This window comes from Octopus bimaculoides, chromosome 2 (genome assembly GCF_046866305.1).
Source record: "Octopus bimaculoides isolate indiv1 chromosome 2, ASM4686630v1, whole genome shotgun sequence".
Classification (NCBI taxonomy): domain Eukaryota; kingdom Metazoa; phylum Mollusca; class Cephalopoda; order Octopoda; family Octopodidae; genus Octopus; species Octopus bimaculoides.
Genome location: NC_142929.1, coordinates 50,722,128 through 50,738,987, shown reverse-complemented (window position 1 = coordinate 50,738,987; position 16,860 = coordinate 50,722,128). Strand labels below are relative to the sequence as shown.

General features: G+C 34.3%; 1 protein-coding gene and 1 long non-coding RNA gene across 3 annotated transcripts in view; one reads left to right on the top strand and one right to left on the bottom strand.

Annotated features, from left to right (window-relative positions):
* Positions 1-6,659, bottom strand: part of LOC106870646 (UPAR/Ly6 domain-containing protein bou) — a 57,593-nt gene extending 50,934 nt beyond the window's left edge. Inside the window, exon 1 of the mRNA XM_014916789.3 lies at positions 6,520-6,659. Within this exon, the coding sequence (XP_014772275.1) occupies positions 6,520-6,580 (61 nt within the window). The 5' untranslated portion in view covers positions 6,581-6,659. The remainder of the gene's footprint in view (positions 1-6,519) is intronic.
* On the top strand, positions 6,641-15,711 carry LOC128250927 (uncharacterized). Of its 2 annotated transcripts, none has more exons than XR_008266865.2 (3): positions 6,641-6,778; positions 9,941-10,049; positions 15,353-15,711. It is a non-coding gene; the product is annotated as an uncharacterized LOC128250927 (long non-coding RNA). The 2 variants fall into 2 exon arrangements; XR_016238930.1 differs by lacking the exon at positions 6,641-6,778 and adding an exon at positions 6,779-6,819.
* Positions 15,712-16,860: the final 1,149 nt, after the last annotated feature.

Here is a 16,860-nt window from a genome sequence, read left to right as displayed (position 1 = left end):
CCAGTAAATGCATTTATTTTGCTAGAGATTATCTGTGGTGTCATCCAGAAATTTTCTTGGGTTAAATACATAATTTGAAATTCATTGAAGTTAACTTCATTTTTCACTGGAAAATAAAAACAATCTGAAAACTTTCACTCAAAATACTCTCAGGGTGTAATTTGAACTAGCTGTTTCACACAATCTCTAAATATAAACAAAATGCAATGAGGGGGCTGCAGATATTGGCACAAGGCCAGCAATTTTAGAGAAAGAGCAAGTCAATTACATTGATGCCAGTGTTCAGCTGGTACTTATTTATTTTATTGATACTGAAAGTGTTGAAGGCAAAACTGACCATGGCAGAATTTGAACTCAGAATCTAATAAGTTGGAAAAAATGGCACTATGCAATTTGTTGGATGATCTGATTCTGTCAGCTTGACAACTAAGGGAGTGTAGATAATAAGAACATTTACATACACAAATTAACTCCCCTGTAGAACTTACTTCACATAGGATAATATACGAAAGACATTGGGCATTTGTGAACACATTTTAGTGGGCCATAAAAGGAAGACAACTTAATGTAATGGTACACAACAATCTGAGACAATAAAGCTAAAAGCATACTGTACTTTTCGTCAGAATGGTCAAATTGATTTGTGCCCATAGCACAAAAAACTGAATTTTGATTCAGGCTTGCTTACCTATGATCATTCACTGGCTCCAGCTTCGGACATTGCTCTTCAGTATCACATTTGAATATAGTCTGGTATTTTCTAATGGAATTTTTTATAGGCTTGATTTCATTACACTTGCTATTAATAATTTAACTTTTAACTTTCTCTATGACAGTACTGGATGGCATTGCATCAGACATCCAGTTCTGAAATACAGGATATCACACGATTCATATTAATCTTGTTAGAGAAATCTTCTCTTTTGTCATTCATTTCTTTTTGTAAGAATCATTACAGGATCAAGTTTTTGACTTGTAAAAAAATTTCACAAGGATAAGAGTTAATATTTCTCAAAACTGGTCATTTTCTATTTTAACGATAAAAATTCTTTTGATTATACTTTTGATATTGTCCAACCCTATTTTGGTTTAATTTGAATCTACAATCATTCCAAAAATTACCTGTTTTATTGCAAAAATTATACTCTAATTCTTCCCTTTGTTGATTTTCACTTGTACAATTTTTAGCTTGGAAACTGTGGCAATTTTGCCTTTTGATTCCAATCAAATATATCATTCTTTCCAGGCATAGCCTCAAGTTTTCCTCTGGGCAAATTTCAAATGTTTGCTATAGCTCTCTCGACTGCTTCAGCAATTTTCAATGCTTATTTCTAGTACTGGGTCTATTTCTTCCAAAACTGTCTGTTGCACATTTTTCATACTTGTGTGCACTCATAATCAGTCTTCAATAATACACTCTGTATCTCTGAAGCAAAAGTCAGCCAATTTTTATTTTAATTCTGCCACAAAAATTGGCAGCTCCGGTTCCATTCTTTTCATAGCAACTGTAAAAATTATATTGCAAATTTACAACATTTCTCCACCATCAGATTTTTTTCATGACTTCAAAAACAAAAAGAATTACATTTTTCATAATCTATTGGCATCATTAAAGCATTAGCCAGTTTAAACATTTTTATAAGTCCCATTAATAAAATATTTTATTCCATTTCTTTGCAGGTAATTTTATTCAGCTCAAATATATCACTATTCTGATCGTAAAATCTTAACAATCTTCTCCATAGCAAATTATTGGAAACTTATTTTTTTCTATAAAATAATCTGAACATCTTTGTCCAGATTCCTTCAGCTTTTGTAATGATATAAAGTTTGTTGCAAAAAAGAAAAAAAAAAAAAAATTCTTTTTCAATTTTTTAAAGAATTATTTTTGTAGCCCATTTTTGTTGAAAATTCTTCAGAGCTAATTTTAATAAACTTTGTTGCTAATTCTTTGTTGCGTATATTTTTTGGTGGTTGTGCAATCCAGAATACAAAAAGAACAAAAGCTAGTTTTGCAATAACGGTCAGAAAGGCATAATATAAAAATGAAAGAGGGCATTATGCTGGCAGAACCATTTGCATACCAGGCAAAATGCTTAGCAGCATTTTATCCATCTTAACATTCTGAGTTCAAATTCTGCCAAGGTCAACTTTGCCCGTCATCCTTTCGGGGTCGATAAAATAAGTACCAGTTGAACACTGGGGTCATGTAATCAACTTACACCCTCCCCTGAAATTGCTGGCCTTGTGCCAAAAATTGAAACCAATATAAGAATAAAGAATGACCTTGAGTAATTAGGTGACACCACTGAACAGCATTTCAAGTAAAAAAGACAACCTTTATAAAAATAATCACTTTATACATGTATGTGAACAGAAGGAGACCATATAGTAACAATGATGCAGTATACAAATGGATTTTTCCAAAGTATGTTTAAGACAAAAAATAAACATAGGACGAATCGTTTGTCAGATCCCAATTCCTCACAACCTTGACTGATGCATTAACTTGTAACTAAAATTTAGAGCCTCATGTTGACTCCACATGTCTTACCTTTCATCATACACAACATTGGATGAAACACTCTCTTTATGATTTTTCTAAACTCAGTTGCTGCCATTCTTGCTCTCCAAATTCTTTCGGCTATTATCAGTTTCACTCTTGATGACTATAACTACTTCTAGCTCTCTATTTCTCACTCTGTTAATGAAGTTTATACTACTAGTTAGTCCCTTCTTTAATCTCGAAATCCAGCCTCTGCTCTTTTACAATAACTGCTTCCACAGAATTATCCATTAAACCTCGAGACACACAGTGTTTTGGTTTCTGTAACCAAAGGGACCAATTTTTTTCTCTCTTATTGATAGTAAACATAAGTAACAAAAATTTCAAATGTAGTAATTAAACTCAATACTATAGGGGATAAAAGTGAGATACATAGAAAGAGAAAATGTTACAGACCAGGTCAACTCTTATACATATAGAAATGACAATAACGATTATTATTTTATTAGTACCATAGAGTACTCAAGAAAAAGCCAGTTGACTACAGGAATAATATCCTTCTTAATATTTAAAAATATCTAGTCTTTAACCTCCCTAACAAACACATATTTAGAAAGAATTTTATTGAATTCCACAACTGGCTTTTTGAATACTGACCATCTTTACTACTACCAAAATTTTATTATTTATTCTTTCATTTCTATTAGTTATTTGCACTTACAAAATAAATCATTTTCCTGAATATTTGCTTCATAGATATGTAACCAATATTTCTTTTCTTTTTGTTTCCACATTCATTTTGGCTTAGACAAAACAGACTAGCAGTCCTCACTGTATCCATTTCAGCAATCTTAGTTCAGTCATATTTAACCGTTGTTGTTTTTCTCCTCAAAATTTTGGTTTGATTCTCAGCAAATACTACATTTGCATTTTTTTTCCCCATTTCTATCTCGCTTCACAATACCTCATCTTTTTCTTTTTCTTTTTTTCATCAAATGATACTCATTTTCTTTTCTTTCATTTCCAATCATCTTCTTTCCATATCTGAGCTCATTCTGTTTTTCAGACACATCATTTATCTAATGAACCATACTCAGCTTATTTCTTATCAGAAATGTACACATTTTATCATAGCACTGTATAGTTTGTATAATTGAGCTTTCAGTGCAGAGAAAAAATGCAGCCTTGCCAACAGGAACAGCATGCATCAACTTCGTATACACATTCTTTCTTCAAGTTGAATAAATCTCTTCTTATTCTTACACATTAGATATTGTTTTGTTTGTTCTTTTTTATTCATTCTACTAAGTTCTGCTGGACACTTCAGTTTTTATTGCAACAAGATTCCAATTCTTAATGTTAATTATACAGCTGTGAAATAAGTGTAAGACGAAATGAAATAGTTATAGTCTTTGGCTCAGGGCAAACCATAGAGGATGTGATCAAGTTTGAACTTATGACCAAGTTAGTAGATAGTTCAGTACTTTAACCCCAGAACAATTATGGTAAGACTAGAACTTTGAAAAGCTTGGCTGCTTATTTTCTAAAAGACTCGGTAGATTTTTTCTTTATTTATCACAATATTTTAGCTTCAGTCTCACTTATCAAACATTGAATACCTGTTTCTGCACATCTATCATACTTTAACAATTCATCACTGGTATAAAGCAACCTCTCTCAATATTGCATCCTACTCAATTGAGTAGTCTTGTCTTGCAAGTGACTCGGTGACTTCATTGGTGCCTTGTGTCCTGCAAATAGTATTCAGTACGCTCAGTAAAGTCGTTTGCATTAGAAAGGGCATCAAAATTGTAGAAACCATGCTAAATTTTACATTGGAACTTGGTGCAGTCAGACCTCTGGCTCACCAGCTTCTATCAAACCGTCCAACCCATGCCAGCTAACATTAAATGATGATGATCATCATATAAAAATGCTAATTTTTCAACTTCAAAGAAGCAATACTAACGTTTCCTTTCAAATTATACTACATCTGTAAATATCATAAAAACACCCGAAGACATTAATTTAATGTTTCGTTTAGAATGTTTGAAGATGTTAATGGATCTGCAATGTATATATATGTATACGTCTGAATCAAGAATAATACGATAGCCAATAAGTTTGACTTGCACAAATGTTTTGGGTAGATACAAACTAGAACTACAAAAACGATACAAACACGAAAAGCTTAAAATTCTTAAGTTTGTCTCGTCGTCAGTAGAGGAACAATCTGGGAGTCATTACAATATTGGATTGTTATAGTTAAATATACATTTTACACCGAAAGACATTATTATTATGATTATTAAGAAATATATTTGAAGTATTATTTTTTGTCTGTTTAGAAAAGGTAATGAACTTCGAGTTTACATTTCATTCTCGTTTTCTGTATTTCCTTTTAGAAGGATCGAAACGACACATCATACTGTGTATAACAATTTCTACGGGCTGGATGTTACACTATAATTAAGTCCCCCACATCCGTCTATGTTTGTGTCTGTGTGTGTATAAATATATACACACATAGATACATACAAATAAATCTTCACCGAGGGGGAAAATACGCTGTAGCTTTCGATGTTCTGCAAATAGTATCTGAGTAAATGAGAGCTTTTTATAATTTCCATTAAAAAAAAAGGTTACTGTTTTGTATATGTTAACTGTGGACATGTAAAACAAAGCGAATACTTTTTTCGTCAAATAATAACCAACAGTAAAAAGCTTCACAAATGCATATGGGCAAGACATGGAAAATTATTCAAAATATGTTGTTGACGATGAGTAACTATTTGCACCAAAATAATTCCTAAATGAGTACATATGAAATTTGGTAAATTTTTTTTACCGAAATTTGTTTAATTTGACTATGAGTAACCTTTAAACAGACTTTAATATTCCCAGTAATCAATCTATCTGTGTATGTATTAAAGTAATGTATGTGAACTTAAGAACCGTACACTGGACTCTCAATGATTTCATAAGCTAACTCACTTCCGGTTCTCAATGAATTAATGTGTGAAGTGAATAAAATATATCATTATAATTTTATAAAGAGTTTATCATAGCAAACTATTTGAAAAGAAGTTTAAATGTAAATCTAAATAGACGAATATCATGCAAAGAAGGACATTATTTCAGGTTAGCATATAAACTTTTGAAGAGGGAAATATACGAAATTAGGTCAGAAGATCTACAGGTGTGGTATGATCAGATTTAACCTAAATAAGTGAGGTACTTATATATAAACACAATTAGTCACTTATTTTACCTTCTATAAAAGCTGGACGAAATCTATAAGCGGTGAAGCTACAGAAATTAATCAAGAAATTAGATTTTCGTATTAAAGGCTTTGTGAAACTGTGTCTATATTCTTATACACACACACAAAAACATAGACACACATATACGCATGTGTGTATATAAATTCTAATGAATATATCTACACACACACACACACACATATATATATATATATATATATATATATATATATATATATATATATATATATATATATATATATATATATATATATATATATATAAATCCTAATAAATTAAAATCAGTTTTGCGCGAGACATACAAAAATGGGACAAGTTAATAACTATTAATTCAACAGGCTATTTCTACAACTGCTTTTCAATCCGAAAGATATTTCAAGGAAAATTTGACTATACGGAATATGCTCCCAGTATATATATATATATATATATATATATATATATATATATATATATATATATATATAGTTTGAGTGTATCGCCGTAATTAATTAAATGCGCAAAAAATAAACGAACGCAAATAAGACGAATAAAATAAAAAGCAAGAATAGTACAATGTAGTGTCCTTCGTTTAAAACATGACAATAGGTAGAAAGTTAGTAAAGTTATTCATGTTTTGTTACTTCTTTTTAGTTAGTCGTTTTTGTCAATTATATATATATTTTAGTAGGTCTGTCTTAATATCATCCATATTGAATTAACCAGCAAAGGTAAGAGAAAGAAACTTACCTAACAACAGTACTGTTAAATATACCCAATGACCCCTTCTCATACATAGATGAGCTGTCATGATTCAGGAATGCGAAAGTCTTCGGTTTAAAACCAATATCGGTGTTAACAAAACAGATCTAATTACCCTTAGTTCTAAGGGTTTTTCTTGGACAGAGATAGGAAAAAAATGTAGTTGACGGATGTCCACCTGGAGATAGTGTACACCTAGATGGCGCTGGTGACGTCCTTCACCTGCTACTAGAATAATCAGCTACAGGTAAGTTGTCAGTTACTCTCTAAGGCGGTTGATTGTTGCAGGTAAATAACTTAGATTACTACGTCCCGGGCTCCTAACACTAACAACTTTTTGTTTTTACTTGGGCGAAATCTTTTCCTTTATTGTTTTTTAGAATAGAGAAATGAAGTCTTTTTGTAATTATCGTATGTATATGTGTGTTACACACACACACACATATACATAGGATGGGTGTGTGTATCGGTCAGTAGCTCTTATATTAAAAAAATGAATCAAATTCTAAAATATAAAACATTGGAACAGTAGTATTGTTTAGAAGGTTGTTTGTTGTGGCTGGTCGGAGAGTGACCATTGGTATCGCACCTATAAAGCGCTTAGTTGTAAAGGCGAGTCATCACACTCAGATGGCCAGAGACAACTAGAGGTTTTGTACCTCCGCTCATATAAGTCTGACGAATCGCCTATCCAATTAAGCGCCTTATGGGTGGGAAACAAATGGTCACTCTTTGACCGGCCATAACAAACAATGTTCTATCTATCTATCTATCTATTTTCATGTTAAGTTCTAATCCTTTCTACTATTGGCACAAGGCCTGAATTTACGGCGCATCGGACTAGTCGATATCATCGTCTCCAATACTTAACTGGTACCTATTTTATGAACTCCGTAAGGATGAAATGCGAAGTCGAGTTCCAGGGCCTTTGTACTCAGTATGTGAAGACCTGACAGAAATGCCGCTAAGCAATTTTTCCGACTCAATATTTTTAGTTGTGCACGTATTCATTATTATTTTACAAGAAAGAATAGTGTTAACAATGACTTCGAAGTTTCATCGTTAAGGTAGGATCAGCATGCCGAAACTACGAAGTCAGTGTTAACACTATTCTTCCTCATAATATATATACACAAGAGTTAAGGAATGGAGTAGATAAGATCCGGGCTAGGTATATTAGTTTACATTGTCGCTAGGAGGTACATGTTAACACATAGATGCTAACTTTTTTCTTACACCTCAATCCTTGGATGTCATATATATATATATATATATATATATATATATATATATATATATATATATATATATATGTGTGTGTGTGTGTGTGTGTGTGTGTGTGTGTGTGTGTAGTGAAATATATATATATATATATATATATATATATATCTGTGTGTGGACATATTTTTATTTGTATGCATGTGTGTATTATTATCATCACTTTTACGTTCGCTGTTCCATGCTTGCATGGGTTGGCGGAAGTTTTAAGACAGCGACTTACTACATACATATGTTGCAGTCTCTTATAATCACTATTATATAGACAACCTCTTGAGATATAAAACTTCATGTTCGCTTCTCCAGGCACTTCCCCCTCACTACTCAGTGGTGCAACCTCAGATTTTGAAGATACATTTTACGAAAATCTTCACGCAGTATAAATTAGTGCTTACCCAGAATATTCTGAAGTACCCTTCAAGCATCAAAGTCTGGTGACGGGCCTGATTTTGCTCTTCTTCATGCAACTGTCTTCGCCCATAAAGAACATATGTCAGTGCTATCTTCTCCCTCGGATGCTACATCTGCTTCCTGTTGTACCCAGTTTTTTCTCAATTCAGTTGTGATCTATTGATCATGTAGGTACACAATTATAATATTGTATTTCTAAAGGAGAGAATTCGCTTCATTTCTTTCAGCTTTTGTAATTCCTCTGTATTCAGTGTCCATGCTAGAATGTAGCATCGCACTTCGTACACAAATCTACTTTTCACTTTTAGAGAGAATACTATTGCTGCTATCAGAGGCGATAGCTCCCTAAATTTTCTACAGATCGTCTTTAATATAGCTGCAGTGGTTTTGGAAAGCCCGCTTCTGTTGCTAATCAGATTTGTAGGGTAACGAAATCTATCAGCTGCCAGAGAGCCTTCAGAGCATTTGAAAGAATTTATTTCTTGGGTGCACTTACAGCTGACTGCTTTGGCACATCTGCTACGCATGAAATCATATCTATCAGCCTGTCTGTAATCCCACCGCATGTCTTCTGCTCTTTCATATTATATTAGGCACATAGTACAGAGTTCTGAACATATTCCTTTTCTACTGACTCTGGTTACCTTTCTGATGATAGTAGAGTCTTGTTTCTCCTGGTTATTAAACTTTTGGTTTTGCTAAGTTTACTTCGGAAACTTTTGGTTCTAAGCTTTATCTCCACGTTTGGAATTTCTTTAATTTTTTTCAACAGGTTCAGTTATGAAAAATAACTCGCTGGTACAGTATAGTTCTCACGAGTACTCGGTCTGAAACTTCTGTTTAGCCTGGAGAACTATAATAAAAGGAGGAGGCTGAGAAGTGATCCTTGATAGACACCTATATGCATAGTAAATTCTTTGCTAATTCATCGCTAAATCTCACATTATTAGTTACATCTCTGTATATCACTCGACTTAGTGACTTCCAGGTTACGAAGTGTGATACCCTGTCTGATTGACAATAGCAAATTTAAAAGTTTACTCTTACGTAAGGTCTCTCATAGTTGTTTTACTAATATCAGGATTTCTGTGGTAAGTTCTGTTTCACATTCGAACCGCATTTCATCTTAGCGAGATTTCTTCCCAATCTATTGTACTGTTAGTCTGTAACGTTCATAACTCGGTTTATCAGTCTGAGGTCTCTGTAACCGCATCTTACTTGGACATCCTTTTTACTCATATAACTACTGTTCATAATAATAATGTTGCTGCATCAGTCATTGTGTACGATACATCCTTGTACTACTTGATTTCCTATGTGAACGATAAGTGCTGACTTCGCCGGATATTTTAATTATGTAAGTGATTATCTCTAAAATCCAGCTGTTTTCCTAATCTTCATTCCATATCCTTAATTGTGCTTTCGACTGTACATCTGTCAAATTTTAATCGTTGGCACTTCTGTTGAGTCCACGTACAGCAGACCAGCTTTCCATCCATGTATTCTCCATACTTAGCAACCTGTATATATCATATTACTACTTGTATGGATCTTTCCGTTACGTACTGTCCGAGTCGCTTATCCCACAACACCATAAACAGGTTGGATACTTCTCCAGCAGTGCCGACTCAGATAACTGCACCGTTCTCTTGAATGTTTATTCTTACATTTTTATTATCATCGAACGCTTATTATTACATTTTATTATGTCGCCATTCAGTTTAAACAGCATCCATAACAGACACTTTCACAACAAACTGAAATGTGCAAAACAACGGAAGCAACAACAGTAATATCATCAATCAACCAATGGGAAACGAATATAATCTGTAAGTATTGATGGAATTGTTATGACTAACAACGCGCTACCCAGCGCTGGATTAACCCTTAAGCAAGATAAGCATTTGCTTAGGGTATCAAGGGAGGGGGGCACCACAGAAATGGTAAGTGGTTTACGGCATCAGAGAAACCACTTTATGCTTTATCTCTTCAAAATATAGAAGCAGATGTATTACGTAAGATTTATTTTGAAGATCTGATCAAAGACATTGCAATTAAAAAAAAGTAGGAGCAAACTTTTCAAGTATAAAGTGGAAGTATACAAAAATAAACATTATTTTCGATCTTATTTAGTTTTGTTTCATTTTGAAAAAAAAAAAAAAAAAAAAAAAATATTTAATCGTTTATTATTGTTTATATTTTGAATTACATATATATGAGGGTACCAAAATCTTAAAAGTGTTTGGGCCTTAATCCGGCCCTGACACTACCTCACAATTTCAACACAGGCATACAAAACAAAAAATACATCATAATCTATGGCGCTGTGCAGTTGGACACAGAAGAATGTGTCCAACCACCAAAGCATGCAATACGTGCTCTGATCAATAAACATCCGGGCTGTTGCCATAATAACGAAGCTAAAGCACACAGAGTGAAGCTGCTTGGCACAGATTGACCTTGAACTCTGCTGTACATGCGCACAAAGTTTTAACGTTGTAGCTCACTTCTGCGGCTTCACTCTGCGTGCTTTAGCTTCGTTAGTATAGCAACAGTCCGGATACTTATTGATCAGACCTCGTATATAAAAAGATCCATAACATTGATTACCTATCTGATATTGAAATAGAAACTTTCGTAGAGAATAGGTGAAAATTAGGGATTGCAGATAGTGACAGCAACTACACTGGTTCTAGATCTTAAGTGATCTTTACAAATAGGAAAAAAAAAAAAAAAAAACAAATGAAGTTCCTGCTTAACCGCCTTCGAGGCTCCATCAGCTTCCCAAAAAAAAAAAGTGATTTGTTATACATATGTAAAACATCGATCGATTCGACCTTGTCTTTTGAATTTTTCGGTTGATGTTGTCTCAAGTTAGCTAGCGTAACTATTACATAAAGTACGCAGGAAACTCTTGTAGCTGGTAGTTATGACAAGATTTGGTGTCCGTTTATATACATTGCTATAACTGTACAAGGCTTCGTGAAAAACATATAGCGTTAAATTGTAAGAACATTGTATTTAGAGGAGTTGAAATCTTGATAAAGTGATCTGCACATTCCTGCAAATAAGTACGGCGTTGATTCTTCATCATCTCCGGGCTGGTATTTGTATGTGTGAAATCAGCTAAGTGAGAAATCACGCTGGTTTGATTAAGTATTAAATAGTGAAAACAGTTTTGAGAGCAGAATTGTCTGGGATTGAAGCGAGTGAAGTCCGAATTCTCTCTGATTGAATGCGCCAAAAACGTCTGCTTATATCGCCGTTGCAGAAGGAATTTTTTAGAATAAACACGTGAACACAGTCCTCATTGGTTGAAAATTGGGTCTGCACACATACACGCGTGATCCATATATGATCGAAATCAATCCTTACTAACACCTTCGACTCACTTCCGACTGAAGAAGTATATCGAACTTCCCGTGTGCAGAAGCACTGTCAGTATCGTCCGGATTTACGAAGTTGTCCTAGTTCTGAAATCCTGCAATTAATTTTAAAATATTTTATCGAGAACATTATATAGATTTATATCACGTTTGGCGGAATTAAGATGGATTCTGTGAAACCTATATGTGTTTGTACCTGCATCGAATGCTGTCAATTGAAGGCAGAGTTTCACAAATTAAAGTATATATATAATTTTATTGATAAGACAAGGTATAACTAATGATCATTATACATTCTTGTTTATTAGAGTAAATTTGGCTTACAACTGTTTCCGGTAGTCATTATAGGTACGTTACTGATACGTTTACTCAGTTGGTCTATTGATAAATTGGGAAAAATTGAACGACCTAAAAAAAAAAGGAGGGGGCAAGGAGCGAGAAAGGGGTTGTCATAAAACATTAGTCATTTTGAGCCCTAACAAAGTCCCAAAAGCATCCGAAAGGAAGTGGCTTTTAGTTATTGACAGAAGTGCTGATCGATTTTCCTTTACCAAACCTCATGATGTTGCTTCTAATAAATTTTGATTTTTATGACTATACCAACTATGATGTCTGTCTACCCACTCAGCTCTACTCCTCTGTTCTTTCAGCCTTAGATATACAAGGGGTTTGATAAACTAGTCTATAAATTAAAACTGACCCCATAAAAACAAAAAAATCAGTGACAGGCAGAGTCTGTAACAATGCATAATTTCTTGAAAATTCAGTAACTTCTAAACTGGAGTGAGACAGCATGTTCTTTGTCTATCTCCTTAACTTCCTGGAAATTTTAGGTAGAATTATACTAATGTGTCCCTCTGTTCTAATTTAATTAAATTCTATGTCTTTGTGCAGCTGAAGATTGCTCTGCATTTTAAATTGATGTAATGATTGCATTGTTCAATTAAATGGAGTTGCATGAAACGATCGTACTGCATTACCTCTGGATGTCCTTGTTGATTATATATATATATATATATATATGAGAAAAAGAACTTCATTGGCTTACAGCTGTTACTTCTATATGATGTTCCTATAGTTTCAACGGACCCTCGAATATGAAGTGCAATTTATTTGGGAAAAGTAATTACATTTTTTGAACATAGAGGGAAAGCATTACCAGAGAGAAAGCCATTACGGAAACATACGTATATTGAGTTCTACACCTGGTTATTAGTTTCGCAACGCCTAAGCGAAATATACATATACCTATATAGGTAGGTAGGTAGGTAGATAGATAGATTGTGTATATGGTCGGGTAACATTAAAGACTTGACAGGTCGCAACAGTGTGGCCCTTCTATGCGTCTTGAAGAAAAGGGAGCCGTGAAAACTGTCGACTGACAGAATGTCTGGAATGTTACCTCGACGTTTATTTGCGGCAGTCGCAAAAAAAAAGAAGAAGGAAAAGATATGTCTGTACGCGTTACGAGCAAGAATATAGGGTTTTGGCAGATTAATAGTCTTTGAACAAGCTTTGAACTACCGTCCTAACGCTCCAGCTCTTGAATATTTATGTACCACGCTTTTTACCCCTTTTATTGGTCAAACTATCCATGCTGTAAATTGCTTTACGATTACTTTTAACGAGAATTTCTTTATTGATTCTTCAAAAAATCTATTGTGACATGTCCAAAATGCATTTTTTCTTTTCGTTTATTCAATTTTTTTTTTAAGGATTAATATTTCAAACTACATCAATTTAACATTTCGCTATCATGCTGAACATTAGCTTTGTAGATGAGATGAAAAGCTATGAAAAATTGAACTTGGACTTCATCAAAACATTAAAGGAAATGAGCTGAAGAATGAGAGATGATAAATTCTAAAGGAAACAAAGTAGAACTTTTGTTTCTGTAAGGCATTATGCATTTCGTTTAGCCAGTGAAATATAATAACATGACATTTGATGAACAGCTGTCACAAAAGACAAAATAGGATATGCTAGCAACACTAGCCCAACACTATCCTTCATTAGAACTCGATCGTTTCAGTCAGGGATTTAATGGATTACATTAATTAAAAAAGAATCTCTGATTAATATTGAACTTTTACACTTGTTAAGGAATTTAGAATGTGAATTTTGCCAAAATTTATGCTTTTTCAGAGCTGTTCTATGAATGCTGTAAAGTTCTTAAAAGGCTTCTGATAGAAGTTTTCTTCACCTCACAAGCTTTAATAGCAATAATTATATTATATTTTACAAAGATCTGTGTTAGCTGGACGGAATACGGAGCTGAATACAAACAAGCATTTGGTTTATCTTTTGTTATTTACTTGTTTCAGTCATTCAGCTGCAGCCATGCTGGGGCACCACATTGAAGAATTTTTAGTCAAACGAATCGACCCAGTACTTATCTTTATAAAGCCCGGTACATATTTTATAAGTTTCTTTTGCCGAACCGCTAGGTTATAGACCATAATATTTGTTGTTGGCACTCCGTCGCTTACGACGTCGAGGGTTCCAGTTGATCCGATCAACGGAACAGCCTGCTCGTGAAATTAACGTGCAAGTGGCTGAGCACTCCACAGACACGTGTACCCTTAGCGTAGTTCTCGGGGATATTCAGCGTGACAGTGTGAAAAGGCTGACCCTTTGAATTACAGGCACAACAGAAACAGGAAGTAAGAGTGAGAGAAAGTTGTGGTGAAAGAGTACAGCAGGGATCGCCACCATCCCCTGCTGGAGCCTCGTGGAACTTTAGGTGTTTTCGCTCAATAAACACTCACAACGCCCGATCTGGGTATCGAAACCGTGATCCTATGACCGCGCGTCCACTGCCCTGACCACTGGACCATTGCGCCTCCAATTTAGACCAACACGAATTGACAAGCGGTGGTGGGACACACGGACACACACACACACACACACACACACACACATAATCATGCCAAGGACTTATAGGATGTTTGTATCCTAGTTCTCCGGTTTATACCAGTGGTCAGTGATAACTAAATGCTTTAGTTTTGCATTGATGTATATTGATATTTAAAATATTTATGAATGAGGAAAAAGAAGAAAATGGAGAAATTAACGTACGACAGGCTTCTTTCAGTTTCCGTCTACCAAATCCACTTACAAAGCTTTGATCAGCACGAGGATATAATAGAAGACACATGCCCAAGGTGCCACATAGTGAGACTGAACTCGGAGCCAAGTGGTTGGGAAGCAAACTTCTTATCACACAGCCACACCTGCTCCTAGATAAGAAAAAAAAAAGACGGTTAGTAGTGATAAAATCTGAGGAGTACAAACATTGTGTCCACAATGCTATTACTTATAGAGTTCAGTATTAATATTATACTGTTCCATATTTAAATCAGTTTCTTATTAGTATACAATTTGCAAATGTGTGTGTGTGTGTGCATTTAATATTTTTTAAAGACAAAACAATGCAAGCTATGAGAAATAATATAAGACGAAGAAGTCTGTTCATAAATATTTTAAATACCAATATACATCATTTCCCCAAATATTTTCTGAAGAAGAAGTCCTAACCCCGAAATATTGAAATACAAATAAAAGTACAAATCATCAACTTTGACTAATATATATTATAACTTGCATTGTTTTGGCTTTAAAATATATTAAAAGCATCTGTCCATATCAAACAATGTTTCATGCAAACTATACTACTCTAAGTAATATGCATACATATATACATATATACATACTCTTTGTTATTTTTACTCTTTTACTTGTTTCAGTCATTTGACTGTGGCCATGCTGGAGCACCGCCTTCTTAGTCAGACAATTTCTGCGACCACATCACCCCTAACATCTGGCCAGCTAACTCCCCAGACTGCAACCCCTTGATTATTATGTATGGGGCGCAGTTGAGCGAGAGATCACCAAAACTCCTTGTAACACCAAAGATGAACTAAAGGCAAGGATAATAGCAGCATTCACCAACTTAAACAAGGAAACCGACCAGAAGAGTTGCAGCAGATTCCGAAGTAGTCTGGAGGCCGCGACTGAAGCCAATGTTGATTATATTGAATAAATTTACTCTTTAGAATTTCACGATATTTTTATGTAATTTTCGTAAATATATGTTAAAATGAGATGTTAGTGTTATTTTCATTTTGCGTAATTTAGACAACAGTTTATTCACTTTCGTTGACGCTGACACTGTCACACATCGAGAAGGTGTGTACGAACACCATCATTTTCGTGGTACAAAATGATGAGGCGCCATGTCCTGTGTGATATTTTATGAAGCTATGCTTTGGTGATTGTTGCAAAGGCTGCCAAAACAGCGTCCTTCAGCTGTTGGGTATTCTGGTATCGCTCTTGTGAAACTCCTTGATAATAGAAAATTAAAACAATATTTACAGGTTGTGACAAGACTTTCAGACCACCCTGACCATTGAATTAACTGAAGCTTTATTCAGACTATTTGCTGGTCATCCGATTGTATAGACTAATAAAACAGCATCAAGGTTGGTGTTTATGATCTCTACAAGCCTAGATTAGTGAAAGTGATACAGACAATGCATAATCCGAATATCTACAGGTCAATGACTGCTTACCACACACTGAACTATATATCCCAGAACCAGTTGATGGCATTTAAACCTGGCGATGTGTTAGATCTACCAATCCAAGTGTTTTAATTCTTTATACGTCATGTACATACAAGGAAGGAGTGAAAGTGTGAATGTTTGCGGAGGTTGGAAGGTACTGATGTGTATCATAGCCAGTAATAAAAATCAAGCAACGATTCTTAGTAATTTTGAGTTCGTGACAGACCGAGGCCAAATTAAAAGTTACTAGCTCACTTTGCATAGAAAGTATTGGGTTAAATAATGTTTTAAAGCTTAAAGTTTAGTAAGTTCCTTATATTTTATAAAAAAAAAACTTTTCCTAAGTTTGTTTTATTAACTATAGTTGTGTGTAACAGAATTATTGGTTTCAAATTTTGGCACAAATCAACAATTTTGGGGGAGGGATAAATCGATTACAAACTCAACTGGTACTTATTTTATCGACCCCTAAAGGATGAAAGGCAAAGTCGACCTCGGCGGAATTTGAGCTCAAAGACGGTCGAAATACTGCTAAGTATTTTGCCCGGCTTGCTAACGATTCTGCCAGCCCGTCGCCTTTATAAAAATTTAAAAAAACCACAACCACAACAACAACAAAACTAGTGCTTAATTTATAGACTTCGAAAGTATGAAAGGCAAAATTAAAAAAAAAATCAACCTCGGAAGAA